This window comes from Falco peregrinus, chromosome 9 (assembly GCF_023634155.1).
Source record: "Falco peregrinus isolate bFalPer1 chromosome 9, bFalPer1.pri, whole genome shotgun sequence".
NCBI lineage: Eukaryota > Metazoa > Chordata > Aves > Falconiformes > Falconidae > Falco > Falco peregrinus.
The window spans coordinates 1,160,661-1,176,540 of NC_073729.1; the positions used below are offsets into that span (position 1 = coordinate 1,160,661).

At 45.6% G+C, this 15,880-nt stretch overlaps 1 protein-coding gene across 1 annotated transcript in view; it reads left to right on the forward strand.

Moving 5' to 3' along the window:
• TMEM86A (transmembrane protein 86A) overlaps positions 1-15,794 on the forward strand; it is a 28,511-nt gene extending 12,717 nt beyond the window's left edge. Inside the window, exons 2-3 of the mRNA XM_055813619.1 lie at positions 4,415-4,679; positions 8,866-15,794. Coding sequence (XP_055669594.1) covers positions 4,415-4,679; positions 8,866-9,293 — 693 coding nt within the window. The 3' untranslated portion in view covers positions 9,294-15,794. The remainder of the gene's footprint in view (positions 1-4,414; positions 4,680-8,865) is intronic.
• Positions 15,795-15,880: the final 86 nt, after the last annotated feature.

Genomic DNA, 15,880 nt, shown 5'->3' on the forward strand with positions numbered 1-15,880 from the left:
GCTGGTGTCTGGAAGAGGCTGTATACTCATTTTATGTGCAGGCTGATTCAGGGGACTTGCAGAGAGAAGAGCATTACTTTTGTCAGTCCTTATTACCTGGAGTTACTTCTTCAGGTCTGCCACTTTTCCTCTAACTGTATTTCTTCATTGGCTAGCTTAACCTCTCAAGATGTCTTACACCAATAACAAATCACAACATGCTTGGAATACTTGTGTGATAGTGTCATCTGTCACTGTTGAACAACAACAACAACAAGGAAAAGAGCAATATTTCGAACAGGAGCAGAATGAGAACACACAAAACTAGAAGGGGGTACTGTCAACCCGTGAATCCCTAGTAGGGAGGTAGATATCCAAGCTCTGAGCCTCCAGAGACCTGCCATGTGCCAGTGCCATGTTCTGTTTGAAGATCACAGAATCACAGACTGGTTGATGTTGGAAGGGACCTCTGGAGGTCATCTGGTCCAAAATGTCTTGGTGAGAGCCAGGGCACAACTCCTTCTGCCTAAGTCTTGGAGGGTTAAATTTGATTTCATTGGATACAGATAATTTAATAAATTATACTTTCACTGTAATTCCACAGAGATAGTGGCTTTACAGCAATTTAAACTAATTTTTAAAGACTCTAAGAAACTTAGTAGTCATAGCAATTAGGAAAATGCCCTAAGTTTTGCTCAGTTTAGAAATTCAAAACTTGGAAATACTGTCTTGTCATTGTATTCAAGATGTGTTCTGTACTGCATTTCAGCAGGGAGCATATTAGCAGTGGACGCAGAATTTGTAACTAAATGGCAAAACCCAGCTTAAAGCTGTGACAATTACATACATTAGCAGAAGCTATCTTGTCACTTGCATGAAGTGCTTGCTTTTCCAATGCCATGGCACAGCCCTATCTCACATTCCATCTCTGAGACACAGCTGCAAAGGAGATGGGTGGTTTGATGCAATTTATCCACGTGGCCAAGAAATGTTCCCTTCCCTGAGGTACAGGCAAGTCCAGTCATGGGTTGTGCTTGGCTTTCCTCAAGCCACAGCCTCCACTCAAGTTGGTACATAATTTCCCAATAACCAGCCTTGAGTTGTCCTCCAGGTGGCAAGTTGCCCTATCATCTCTTCCTGAGGCTTAGCCATGTGACCAAAGAGAGGGAAATCCCCCAGCCTCACCCTCTGGTTACCTCAGCTTTTCTTGGGAGATTTCTCCCAAGGATTTCCAGTGCCACACCATCCTGGCAGGATGTACTGCCCAGCCCTCAGCTGCACAGGTACCTCTGTCTCAGCGAGTGGTGTCCCTCCTGAGGCACCCATTTTGGTCAGAGCTACAACAGGGCTCCACTGAGCTGCAGCATTCAGTAATGGGCAAGGGCATGTCTGGAAATAACTCTTTTCTACAAGTATACTTGTAGGAAAAGTGTTGAGGAATAAAGTGTTAATGTTGAGAAGGCTGTAGCCCTTCCAGATATATGAGGTTATTTTTATAAGAGGACTCCGTTAACACTAAATTTTCCGGTTACGGGTGAGTTGCTGAGACTGGAATCTGACCCCTTATGCCTGAAAAATTCCTTATTATTAGGATGGAAATAATACAAACAATACAAACCATTATTTTAAAATTATGCTGGCTGGGCATGGAAAATTCACATTCAAATAGTAAAAAATAGCAATTTAAGTTCACTAGGCAAACATAATCTTTTGGTACAAGTGCATATCTTATATTCAGTAAGGCAAGATTCCTGGGGAAAATTACAAGTGTAATTAAAAACCTGTCTCATCATGCGTGCACACAGGGGAGGACAAGCTGTGATTGTAATGGTAACTGCTCCTAGCAGGTGTTTTTCTCTTAATATGAGGTATTAAAAATTTCCTGTGTTTATTAACCCAGATACTCTCCTGTATGCTTCTAACAGTGCCTCTGTGATATTTTGCAACCAAGGCAGAAGTTGAACTATATCCTTGTCTTCAGAGGTACAAAATTACCCACCTTAGCTGAGACCATTACAGGGACCTGGAGCACTGCTGATTTTGCAAATTCTTTTGCACTTTGTAGCTCTGGAGGTTGTTAGTTTTCTGTGCTGAAGATCTTGGGTTCATTACAGCATGGTGGAGATCCTCCACAACTGGTGGGGGAGAGGAGGAAACCCTGCTAGAAGTGCTGTCATCTATTGTCTGCAACTGTGAGAGGATGAATGTGATCAACTATGTTTTTAACGGGGGGGGGGGGGGGAGGCAGAGCTGGAACCAGGCACTGGCTTTGGATAGTCTGATGTGTCACTTTAGAAGGGCAAGGTGCTGGGTCTGAAGATGGGAAGATGGGGGAAACTTGGCTCCACTCTTCCCCCTGTGATACTTAATGGTTCCTGGACAGCCTCAGTGCTGTGAGACTACATGGGCTTTTATGACTTTTATTTCAAGTTCATTTGCTATTTGCTGCCAGAATTCTCCCAAGGAATGCAGACAAGAAGTGGTAAATGGTGATTAATTTAGGCAGCCTAAGTAGAGGAGCCACGACGGGCTCCCCATGCAATACAAGAAAGTTAATGGCTTGCTGATGTCCTTTTGTGAGTGAATTGTGTAGCCTGGTTGTTTAATGGAGTGTTTAAAAACTGTGTTGGCAATAGCCTATGAATAATGTATACAGGAATAATGAAATACCTTACTGCTAAGAAACGGCTGATATGCTGGGGAAATTTCTATCGGATGCGAGCACGATTTTGAAAGCAGTCTTCTTGGGATGCCCTTTATTTAGGTCTTCCTACTTTAGAGATTGCATTCCCTTTTAAGACACTGCATGTGAAGATGCTCTTCACTGCCTTTGCCTCTGTCTTCCAGCTTCACCAGACTCCCTTTGCTTGTGTTTGTAAAAGCTCCTGAACGTTGATGAGTTTAGGCTTTATTAACTGAGCACCGTAAGCATGGAGATACTTGCTGTGCAGTCTTCAGCCATTCTAGGTATCTGCAATGAAGCACACTGCATCAAAGAAAGGTAGCTGCTGGGTTTGTGTCATGGCAATGCCACACGATGCAGGGAGCATCCCATACATTGGGAAAAAAAGACTGATGTTTCTTTTGCAGGTTTTTGGAGCATGGGCTCCTTGTGTGAGACAAGCAACCTGAGAGTGTCAGACATGGATGTTTGGGTTCTGAGGAACTTTGAAGTGTCAACCCAGCTCTGACGCCTCTAAATTTTCTCCTGTGTTCTTCTCCAGTGTGTGAGGCCTCTGTGTGCTTTGGCCATGAGTAGTGGGAAGTCGTGGTACTAAGCAACTAAATCTTGCTTGACCCAAGGTAATGAGAAGATTGAGAGTGAACGCCTGTTTGCAGGGGAGCTTTGGAGGTTGTACTGCCTTAGATGCAGGAGGAAACAGGCCTCCTAAAAGACTCCTAAGGGCAGGCACATGAGGCAAACTCTTCCTTTGCTCCTTGTTTGGGCCCTCAGCTGCACTCCAGGAGAAAATAAAATCATAGCTTCGTTTCTCATTCAGGGTTTTCCTCACCTGCACTGAAATGCAGAAGTATGGCAGGGGGGCAGGTGTATGCAGTATTTCTTACCACTGACCAGAGTGGTCTCAGCCAAGCGTATGTTGAGAGCAGACCCAGCCTGTGGAGTCTGTAGCTCTGTGCCCTGCCTCTGCTGTGGCTTTGTTGTGAGTAGCCTGGTGCTCATGCTGCATATTTGTGTCTGGATATACACAGTAGAGCCCTGAGTCAAAATGTTTCCTGCAATCTGGGTGCTATATTATTAGTGTAATGCTAGGACAAAGCAACATGTGATTGATGTTGATATTACTCAGCTGAGGAAGTGACATCCTCACCTGGGAGGTTGATGTGGTAAGCTCTGAAGTCACATGGCGATGCCAACAGCAATGTCCAGGCATGAAGCTACAGGGCAGGAGAGATGAGAAGAGAGGTTGTATCCTCAGGGTGATCTGCAACTGCCTAAGCAAGAGAATTTGCCAAAATGGGATGGAAGATTTGCACTTTTATTGTCTTGTTTGCTGCTGGGATATTCCTGGGGAGTGTGACATTTTCTCAGCTTCTGGAAAGGAGTTGTATCAAAGAGGTTAGTTTAAACACAAGAGAGGTGGCAAGGACTGCCAGAGGTGTTTGACTGATGGCCTACATGTTTTCAGTAGAACAAATAAAGAGAAAAGGTATCTAAAACTTCCTCCATCTCCACCACCCAAAACCCGTCCTGCCAGCTGAGAAGTGTTTTCAGCAGAGGGGGTCACAAAGTTCTAGGCTGAGGATCATGGTCACATTCAACCAGTCTCTCTTGGGGTAGATATGCTGGTAGTCAACAGTACACATGAAAGAGCAGCCTGCAAAAGGAAGGAGATAGTTCTGTTATGAAGTTTATTCCACTGATGCTTCTGATGATCCTATTCATTTATCTTTTTCTAATGTTTGTTTCCTATAGGTGAAGAGTGAAGGCCCCAAACTGGTGCCCTTCTTTAAAGCCACTTGTGTCTATTTTGTTCTCTGGCTGCCAACTTCCAGCCCCTCCTGGTTCAGTGCCCTCATCAAATGTCTGCCCATCTTCTGCCTGTGGGTTTTCCTTCTCGCTCATGGAATTAACTTCTTAGTGTCACACCGGAGTGCCAGTCGCATCCTAGCAGGACTCATATTCTCAGCAGTGGGAGACGCCTTTCTCATCTGGCAGGAGCAGGGCTACTTCATTCATGGTGAGTGTCCTAAAGGGGTGCCAGTGTCCAGCTGTTACCCTCTTTATTTAGTGATGAGTCACTGGGCCACATGTTTTGTTCACTCATGTACAGCTTAAGCCTCAGGCAATGGGAAACACTCATACCTTGACTAAAATCTGTCATGGCTAGAGAAGTCACATCATGAATGAGTCGTTCTCTTGAGCTTCTCTTGAGCTTCTCGAGGTAATTGGGGCACGTTTGGTTTCCTGGCACGTGCTCCCAGCATCTCAGCTGGCTGGAACTGGGAAGGTGGCGTGGGCAGAATCCTTGGGGAAGAGAAGGAAATGCTCTTGGCAGCTCTCATGAAGCTACAGGGGGTATTCACCTCCTCTTTCTCTGCAGGGAGATTTGTCAGCCCTTTGGTACAAGGATCAGAAATAGGACACACAGTGCAAAGGTGCTCAGTGGCAAACAGGTGGAGAAGACCCTTATGTTTTGATAGACAAGCCCGTAGCCTGGGGGAGGTGTTTAAGTGGATACTAGAAATAAAAGCATCAGAGATCTTGTCCTGCTTGCGGGTTCATCAGTATGAATCATGCAGCCTGTTGTACAAGACCTGTCTGTTTTGCAAGGCATGTAAACGATGAGGAATCAAGGACAAACCTTACCACAATGGCCAGACAAAAAGATCCACATCTCTCAGAGCAAAACAAGCTTGTTTGATCTTGCTAGTTTGCAGACTGGAACTTAATGATTTAGATTAATCATTTAAAGCCACGATGAACCTGCCTGCAGCAACATTCTCCTTGGCCTTGGACTGTCACAAGAAATCAGCAGCAGTTGAGTCCTTCACTAAACTGACTGGTCAGGTTTCTCAAGTTAATTTATCTAGCACAGGGATCTCACCTAACACCCACCATTAACTGGCTGCTGTGACTGGCCCACTGGAAAATGTGATAAGAGGGACATTTTCTGACTTGTGCTGTTGTCAGCTCTGAAAGTCAAAGGGTTATTTTTTCCCTCTTTCAGGTCAGTATTTAGCTTTATTCTGGGATTCCCACAAGCTCTTTCTTTATGAGAGGGAAGTGTGTGCAATGCCAGACAGGAAAGGCCAAATGCTCTGAATCTGGTTTTAATACTGCTTCCCAAGGGCTTATCTCAATCTCATTAAAAGTTCATGTAAATGTTTTTACTGATTTTAGTGGGGTTTAGATTAGGCCCTGAGGACTGGATCTCTGGCTGAACCTCAGGCATGTTGCTGAGGAGCTCCAGCCTTCTCTTGGGGTGCCATCCCCTTGGGGCTGAGTGTTGGCATTCCCACTGATTGGCCTCTTCCTAACAAGGGTACCTGGCTCAGCACAGGTCACCTCAGCCCGACGGCTTGTGCTTCTGTTTTGCCTCCTGGAATTGCTCCTCGAGCTGTGGCTTGTAAAACATTCAAGGCCTGATTCTCACCACAACTGTTTTTCTACATGGAATCTTCCATTCCCACGTAGCTGGGATATGTTTGAATTCCCTCTCCAATCTAGCACTAGAGGAAGATCAACCAGTCACAGCAATTCAGTATCTGGTTAATGTGTTTTAATCTGCAAGTAAGTTGGATTGTCGACCCTAGTTTTACAACTGAGAAATGTTGCTTTGCGGGTTTAGACACATTTTTCTTATTACGGAGAAGAAAAGCTCTCTTGGAGCATTCTGAAAATCTCTGCTTTCATCCTGGCTGTCTCCTGCCACAGTCAGTGCTAATCTGAGCTACTATCTTCAGTAGTGAAGTGTTAACATTTGCATTTCAGCCGCTAGCAGATACAAGTGCACCACCCCACTTCATCCTTCACCTCTCCTGCAAAAGGTATTTTCTCCTATTTAAAACACAGCAGGCTGCGGTTGTTCACAACTGACAATATTCAACTTTTTGATATCATTGTTCATGGGAATCTGAAATTTCAGGAGACTAAGGAAATACTACATAGAAATGTACTTTCTGTTCAATTTCTACAGCTTTCGGGCTGAAGAAAAAAAAGTTGAGAACTGGGGTGATTTGAATAGCTTTTGAGATAATGAGTTTATAAAAGCACATTTATTCATTACTTTATAGGGAAGTGAGAGCCTGGGAGCTACTCCTGGCACACTTGACTTTTTTTCATTTTTGCTGTTTCAGTCCATTAATAACATGCTATTTTCTGACTAGTGTCTTACTGCACGTAGAAGATTCTTCACTGTGGTAGCATCCACCTCCTTTGCTAGCAGGCACCTAGAAACAATTTATGCATTTGTTGAAGAAGACAGGGACTAACAAAAAGGCTTTATTGCTAGCCTGAGGGAAGACTCCAGGGGTAGGGAGGGATAAGGAAACCTGGGGGAAGGAAGTGGACAGAGAGGAGAAGGGCAGTTCTGCCTGATGTGGTTGGGAGGACCAAGCCAAAGGTTGAGGAATGCACTCCCCCTCCCTGTGCAGCTGTCGCCGCTTTCCCCAGTTCCTGGCTTGATTTGTGGATGTTGAATGAGCAAATCTGGGAGCTGCCTCCCTTGTTTGTAACCAGCCCCATCGTGTATCGCCAAACTCCTCCTGCCTTTCTGGGCTTCTGCTTGGCTTCTGCATCCTGTCCTCCTTTCCTCCTCCTTGTTGCCAGCTGCCTGCATGAAGGACAAAACATTTTTCAGTTCCCCATCCCAGAAATCTCCATATAATGCCACTGAAGGAAAAACCACCCCTCGCTGCTAGGATGAAGTAACTTCTCCTTATGAGCCCAGGGCTCTAACCTCTCCTGCATTAAACCCTACAAACAGCTCGTCCTGTATTCCCACCTTGGTTTCCTCAGTGCTGTGCCCATGATGTGTAATAGCACTATGGAAACATCAACTTCTCATTGCCCTCCTTTGCACTTCTCTTCCTTCCCCTTTACACTGTCCATTTTCTCTAGCCTCAGCTTGCAGATCAGATCTCTGCCAGCCCTCTCCCTCCTGTGGGTTCCCCTCTCATGCCAACATGGCTGAGCTTTCAGTGGATGTCTGATCTGGTCCTCCCCAAAGGCAGGGAGGCACTTGCCCTTCTCTGAGCTGCCTCAACACAAGAATATTAGGATGAAGAAATGTCTGCCAGTGGCAGGTTTTAATGACTGCCCTTTACACCACAGCATCATGCTTTAAATGCTAGCCAGTGTCCTGCTGGAGGACTTGGCTTCCCAGATCCTTTTCTCCATTTCATGCTTTAGAGCTGCCTGAAAACTTTCAGTTATTCTAGTAACCCTGCCAGGATAAAGTGGGGTAGCCTGCAGCTGCACCACGTGTGGGTCGGGGAACCAGAGCAGCAGAGGAGCTGGACTCAGTTTGGGGCCCTACAACTGGCATGACAGCTAGTAGTGAGCAGCTGTACAATACACTGTAACATTTTTTGTTAAATGGATTAGTGGCAAGTGAGCAACATATGCATGGTACCTTCTGACACCCACATCTGGCATTTCTCAGGGGTGTTGCACTTCAAAGGGAAGCTGCCATTTTGTTTTCACTGATTCATTCTAGCTAAGGTTCATCTGAATTTTGCAAATAGCCATAAAATTGTTGGCAGAGTCCCTGAAAAGAAGTCAGTGCAGTCCCTGAAATATGCCAGCTGCTTCTTTTCAGCTTAGGTTTCTCCTAGCTATGAGCAGAGATGAGTAGAAGCCAGATTTAGTCCCCAAGTGCCTTTGGATTTTGTGGCTTAAATACAGTCAGGCTTTGTATCTGGGTTCAGAGGGATTGGTATCTTCTTTCACATTTTGTTCCTACACTGCTCTGGTTCCAGCCTTCCCGTTCCACATGTGACCTGTGAGGAAAACACTTTGGACAGTCAGAGGGGATGATCTTTGGTATGCCTCGCCCCTACCCTTCCATCCGAAGCAGGGGAGGAGGAACAGCCTGGAACACAAGCTTTGTTCACCTGGCCTCTCAGCAAGAAGGCTTGCATCACAACACAGCTGTACTTGGCTGCAGCTGTAGATGCGGGGGCTTCGTTCTTAGGGTGGGAGCTTGGTGCCGAGGCTGGTCTCCTCTGCACAGATTTTTATACCAAAATTGTCCCAAGTGGTCAGTATGGTTCCCACTGATTACCAGTGTTAAGGATTATAACGCTTCTAAGCCTGTGCTTGTTGTGGTATATTTAAGACCCAATATTGCCACATTTTCTTCCGCTGCCAACTGTCAGTTGCCGATAAAAGGTCACACTTGCTAAGTCAATGCCTCTTTCCAGGTCTGCTGATGTTTGCCATCACACACATCCTGTACTCTTCAGCCTTCGGCATGAAGCCTTTGGACCTCAAAGCTGGCTTGTTGATGGGCCTTGTCTCCAGCTCCTGTTATGCCTTCCTGTACTCCTACCTCTCGGGCCCATTCACATACCTGGTAGCTGTCTACATCGCCTTGATCGGCTTCATGGGCTGGCGAGCAGTTGCCGGCATGCAGCTGTGCAACGACCTCTGGACATGGACCAAGCTGTCAGCCTGCATCGGTGCGATGCTGTTCATGGTGTCAGATCTGACCATTGCACTTAACAAGTTCTGCTTTCCTGTGCCCTACTCACGCTTCATCATCATGGCTACTTACTATGCAGCCCAAATGCTTATTGCACTGTCAGCTGTAGAGAGCAGAGATGAAGAGGACTTCAGAAAGAGAAGTTAGATGGAGTGCCAATAATCTGTGAACAACGTGGGTTATATCTCAGGTGCTGTAGCTGCATTCACCCCTGAGAGAGATCTCCATTTCTCTGAGCACATTGGTGATGTTGGTTTTGCTTCTTTGAAGCATTACTTTTGGGGATTTTTTTTTTTCCCCAATGGCTTTCTCTGAATACAGCTTACTTCAGTGTGGAGTCCACATCAGAAAGCTTAGACTGTCCCTGCAGTAGCTACTCATTCAACTTTTCCTCCTTTGAAGTGCTGTACTACTGCATTTTAATTGTTAGTCTTGAAACTGATGCTGAATGTCTGAGAAGGGGAGGGCTGATGGAAAGGAGGTTTGGCCATGCACTGTGTTAGACTTGCTTTTAATAGTATACTGGCAGACAGGCACAGATCTCTACCAAAGTCAAAGGTAAAAATGAATTTAACCGATGCTTGTCTCTTTTTGTGCATTACAAACTCCATATGCAAACTGAAGGTATTGCCTCTGCTTAGAGGAAGCCTGGAGGTAGACAAAAAACAGTGTGCCCAGATGGGGGCTGAGCTTTGGAGTCAACGGCAGCATGTGGGGCAGCCCCCAGCAGAACCAGAATGAAAGCAAAACACCAAGCAGAGAGCACAGAGCTAGAAGTATGCTGACATGCAGTGCTGTGTGCTTTGATCAGAGCTGATCAGTGTTCCAGGGCAGGTCTGTAGGTGCAGGTCAGTGTTGCCATTGTGGCAGAGCTAGGAGTTTGGTGGGATTTCAGGGACATCTGGGAGCCAGGCCAGTGCATTCCCCTGGCCCTGTGTGAGCAGTTACATGGTGCCTGCAGCCACCAGTGACAGCTGAGATGTAGTGGGCAGATGAGGAACTTTGATTTTTACAGCAGGACCTTGAACATGTCTCTTATTAATGTACACTCTAATTGCCCTCAGTATGGCAGACAGGAATCTAACCTTTACGCCTTTTTTCCTTAGTATCCTAAGAAATAGTATTCTATATACTCATTAAGCTTTACAGTACTGCTGTTTACAGTCTCTCTCAAATCTTTGTGAGCATTTCCTGTGGTCAAGGCCCTGATTTTGGATGCAGATCGCTCTCTTTTGCCAGCTGGTGGTAAACAAGTGTACCGCTTGTTATTGGAAAGCCCCTTTTCAGCAGAGCTTCCTGAAATGCACTGTCCTGTGTGCTCATAGTGCCTGCCATTTCCTTCTCAAACTCACATGGATACTGTGAGAATGCACCATCAGGGCTGGGAAAGCCTGCTTCATTCTGATCCGTGTTCTTTTGTTGGTTTGTCGGCCCATCTGCTGAAGCAAGATTACTTCAGACTCTTAAAAAGATATAGGAAGAGGCTGACCTGATTTGTGATCATGTGTGGGTCTTTTTTCTCTTATTTAGGATATTTAACAGCAAGCTCTCTTTCTGTTTGGAACTGTCTTGAGTGTGCATTTTCCTTCTGTCCATCCCAGGGCTGCTCCCGTGGGCTGAGATGCTCCCCTGATGGCTTGTTTTAGGATACGAGTGCACCCAGGTGTGCAAGGAAAGCTTGCTGAGGGTTCCTGCACCTCTTCAACTGGGCAGCCAAACAGCCAGCCAGAGCAGACTGCACAATTCAAATCCAGACATGCTCCAACAGCACCTTGCACACGCTCAGGTGGGCAGGGGGAGCAGGAGGGGAAGCCCTCAAGACCAGCCTTACGGGCTGAAAATCACCGTGGTCTCCATATCTAGCATTCCCAGACCAGTCCAGGCAAAAGCCTGGCACCAAGTGCCTGGCACTGTTGGCACTCTGCAAGGAATGCAGCAGGGGCAGGGGCAGCTGAGGAAACCCTACCAACCCTGCTAGCCTGTCCCTTGGTGGTGAGGTGCTGAGTGGGTTTCCCACTCCTCCTGGCCTCGAGAGGTGGGACTGGGTGGGGAACAGGCACTGCCTCCCCACTTCCGCAGCAGTGTAAATGCAGCCAGTATTACAAAAATCTAGGTTCACCATCCTGACCCCCTGGAGTCATCTGCTGCTTTTCAGTCAAGAGATCAGAAAGGTCAGCTGCCTTTTTGAGAGGGAAAGCATTGTAAATAGCACAGCCCCATGTAATCTCTTCCCTTTAATGCTGTTGTGTAATATTGTCAGTATTCATTCACTGGCGCGCCGGGGCCTGGCTGGAGTAAACTGCTAAGGGAATTCAGAGCCCTATAACATCTTCACTCATCAGCGTTGCTTATCTCCTGGCTGCAGCTTGAGCCCTGCAGTGTAGCTCTCTGCGGATGTTACCTGCTGTTACTCAGCTTGACTGTTTGCAAATCTCTTCCTGCAACAGACTGACCCAGCTATGAGGAAATCTAAGCATCTGGGGTGAACCCCACTGTTTTCCCAGCATGTGAGCCAACAGTGTATCTCAGTCTGATGTACAGCTCCCTTTCATGGGTCAGTCCAACACACTCAGTCCTTAGCTGGCAGTTCTTCAGAGGAGCCCCCTGCACCCTGAGCTTCTGTTTGCTTTGCAGAAAATGCATGTGTGATAGAGTAAGCTTTATTTAAAAGTTAGAATTTTGATTCTCTCTTTCTTCCCCTCTAGAAACGAGTAGTCTTCAGTTTCCTGAAGATGGCTGAGGTGCTTTTCTGTGTGCTTTTTCATCTTGGCTTGCTTTGTTATCCTGCTCCAGTATCAGCTACTGGATACTTGCAGAAAAGGATCTCTGAGGTGTCATTGGGAGGCCTGCCCTCTGCTCACCACTGGCCATCGGAGGTGCAGTTTCTGGTGGCAGAGGTCTCTGGGTGGCTGTAGCTGGAACAGCAGAAACATGTGCTGCCCAAGTGGCCTGTCTCTTGCTGTCCCCTCAACCTGGAGCAGGCTGACTGGGATGCATCCTGGCCAGCCACGCTGGCTCCATCCCAGTGCTGCTTTAGCCTTCCCAGGAAGGTGGGGCAGAGCCCTCGGCACACCAATTCAGGAAGATGCCTGGCTGGCTCAGAGATTTGCCAGTGAAGCCTCTGAGGTCTTCAAAATCTCTCTCCTGATCTGCATTCCTCCTTTTGATCTGTATTACTTGAATGAGGCCATTTTCCTGGAGACACTTTCCTGCTGGGAAGAGACCAGCTGCTGTGGACACTGATTTGACACAATTTTGAGTTTCATAAACCCTGCAAAACACTAACCAGTTGCTGACAGTCTGTCAAATACCTTTTCTTGGGATTAAAACTGTTCCCTCAACCCCAGTGAGGGCAATTTTCACTTTGAAAAGGGAGCAAACAAGAAATGGGAATGACTTGACTGTCTGTGGCACTGCCTGTGTGGACCTTCCTGTTGTCTCTGTGCTGTAAAAGTGTGACATTTGATCCATTCTTCTCCTTTACAGGGGTACAGTTTTTGAGAAGCACCCGGTCCCTGGCCCAGGGACATCACAGAAGGAATGAAGTAACCCAGTGGGGTAGTGTGTCTGGCCCCAGCAGTATCAGCTCATTTGCTTGCTAAGTAGAGAGAGGGTTGCTTTGCACACTGCTGTATTCAAACACCTCTCTGCAATTCCTGTCTGTGGTCACTTCAGGTTACGCACATGGTCCACTTACTTTTGCTGTCTTTCCTTTCTGTAGTTATCACCCTCTTGGTGATCCTTTGGCTCCTTATATAGACACCTAGAAGATGCAGCACATCTACTTCAGCCTTGTATCTCTTTCTGTAGATAGATCCTCCTCACACAGAACTAACTCCCAATGAAGTCAATGAAGCAATGCTAATTGCAACTGGTTTTTAAATGCTAGTAATGCTTCTGGGCTGTGCCACTTGCACTGATGTCAGCAGGGTGAAGCTTGGGTAGAAATCATGGGTTGAGAAGAACAAAGCCAGAGGATTTTAACAGCTGTAGTTCTACTACTAAGAAAATTGTATTTGTGCTTTATACCTGGCTTCTTACTCCTCCGTACTGAGGTAACTGTAAGACTGACTGGTTTAAGAATTGTTCTTAACATGGCTTTTAAGCAGATTGCTGACAGTTTCATGTTGTAATCAGTGGAGGTAACTGATATATTTTTACACAAGTATATAAAATTCCCAGCACAAACTTTGCTCTTATTTTGAGTGGCTCTTCAAAGTTTTCTGTTCCCATAGTTTGACACTTAACACCTGCATATTCTCAGCCTGTTAGCATGGTAATTTTGGGAGCTGTTCTGGAATAAGCAGATCAAAGCAAACAGCAAGTGTAAAGCTCACTGGCAGGTGGCTCTTTCTTTTTCCTTGGTTTCTGGATACAAAAGGGAGCTCTTTTAAGCAGAGGCATCGTCATTGCATTCTTGGAAGAGGTTGGGAAGCTGCCGACTTCTTGGAACAGAAGTCCTCCTGGGTACTTCTCCTGCCTTTAATCCATGCTTGCTCCTTTTGTGGCCTTGGGGGTCAGTCACTTAAATTTTCTGGGGCCAGGTCCTCATCTGGTGTAAAAAGGCACAAGTCTATGAGGGCTAGTGCTGTGCCACCTTACAACAGTGGGGGACCAGCACCCACTCCATTTCTAAAATTGGGATATTAGCACTTACATACCTCACAAGGATGCTGTGAGGATTAATGCTCATATAGTACTTTGAAGATGTAAAGTGCTACAAAGTACCAAGTATTATCCTACCTTTAGTATTAAAAATGCTTTTAGGGATCTGCAGGACTTCTCTTAAGCATGGAATGTGTGACTGCCTTTTCAGTTTGCATCGGATGGAAAGCAAATGCAAAATATTTATTCATACTGGTTAACAGGATGGGCTCAGGGCTCAGCTGCGCTTGAACTTTGAGAAGGATTTAGCTGAACTCTTAATTTCAGCTCTGTAAATGGCTTTTAGTTCTTCTAAAAGCCTCAATCAAACTCCTGGATGTGAACCTTGCATCCAGATTTTGCAGTCTGGCCTTATCCCTTACTGTTAGCTAGAATAAATCTAATCCAGGCAAAACACAGTGCTCTCACAGTCTGCTATGGCTGTTGAAAAGACTGGAACAGAAAACTAAATCATTCTTTTCTACCTTCATTCTGCAGAAGGTCAGCTAGGTTTCATGGGACAGCTTGCAAAGGGATGTTTAATTTCTGTGATTGTTAAGTTTTACTGGCTTTAAAGTCAGCAGAGAGGGAAGACCTCACCTCAATGGAATCAATGGAAGTTGTCAGATCCTTCTTGAATTACTTCCTTTTCATGTGAATCAAAGAAATGGCAGGTTCTGTACTGAAGAAAGTGCTTGTACCAGCAGCCCTAGGGCCCAGAACAAAAGCTGATCTAGAAATACAGCTTTTAAACAGAAATAAACCATCACCATGTTCTCAACCAGTATAAAAATGCCACTATTCACTGATCTCAAATCTGGACCACAGCTACAAACTACTCTGTTCTGGTAGCACTAGCTGCTGTACAAACACAAATGAAGGTGAGGAATTATACACCAAGGAACATGAATTGTGTACATGTGAAATGGACCATAATTTTGAAGCAGCTGCAGTAAAATCTTAATACGAACTCAGAAGCAAACACAATGCAAATTTTTATGGTTTCTTTAAAATGTTTGATGGTTTTAGTTTTCTTAGTTTGGAGAAAATTTTCTTAATGTTATTTTATTTTTGCTGTTATTGTAAAGAATAAAAATATACAACTCTAGATAGATTACAAATGAAAAAAACGGTGGCCAGTTGGCAGAAATGCCAAAACTTGTGTGGCTTGTATTGTTTCTGTGGTGATGCTATGCTGCTGTAGGATAAGCTGATGGAGTGGTGTGATGGCTCAACAGTGAGGCTGAAGCACAAGACCAGTCTCATATAAGAAGGATGGGTTGAGCCACTGAGACTGCAGTGGGAGCACGACTGGGCCAATTTGGATCAGTCAAAAGACAGAAAGCGCATCAGGAAATAAAAGAAGCTTTTTCATGACAGACAAAAAGCAAGAAACCAAAGCCAGCCTGCTGGGTGACAGTGCTGAATCAGTACAAACACACGTATCTAGACCTCGCTTGTGCAGGCTTCTGCTGGGGCAGCCTTTGCTCCTAATCCACCTGGGGAGCTTTGCTTCAAGCCTGTGGTGCTGGCAGGGTCAGGCCAGCGGCACCTGATGCTTTGTTAAATAAAGCTCCAAAACCCAGAAAACAAACAACAAGAAGGAAGGAAAAAGCAAATGCCACTGGGTAAGTGGTAGTTCTGCCTGACTGAGACGGCAGACTGACTGGTCTGTCCTGAACACTAATTCCGTGTCTTGTACCCATGCCAGCCTCTCGTGCCAGCCCCTCTCCCACACATTCCAGGCAGAATGCACTGAAAGATAGGACTGAAGCAGCTGCTCCCCCCCAGGGAGTCAAGCATTTTGCCACCTCTGAAAGTCTCTAGCACTTGCTTCCTTTACTATCATTGTAAAGGTCACCACATGCAATATGGCCACTTGATCTAGGATCTTCTCTTAACACATTTTTATGCTGATTTTACTGGTTTAATTCTTTGGAATGTATTTTTTTTTTCTTCATTTCTTCTGTGGGTAACAGCAATTAAAAATATTAATTTACTGGGCATTTTTACTGTGCAGATAATGTCTTGTTGCTCATTTTGTTTCTGTGACAGTTTTAGCATGGAGTATACAGCCAACTGATCCTCTG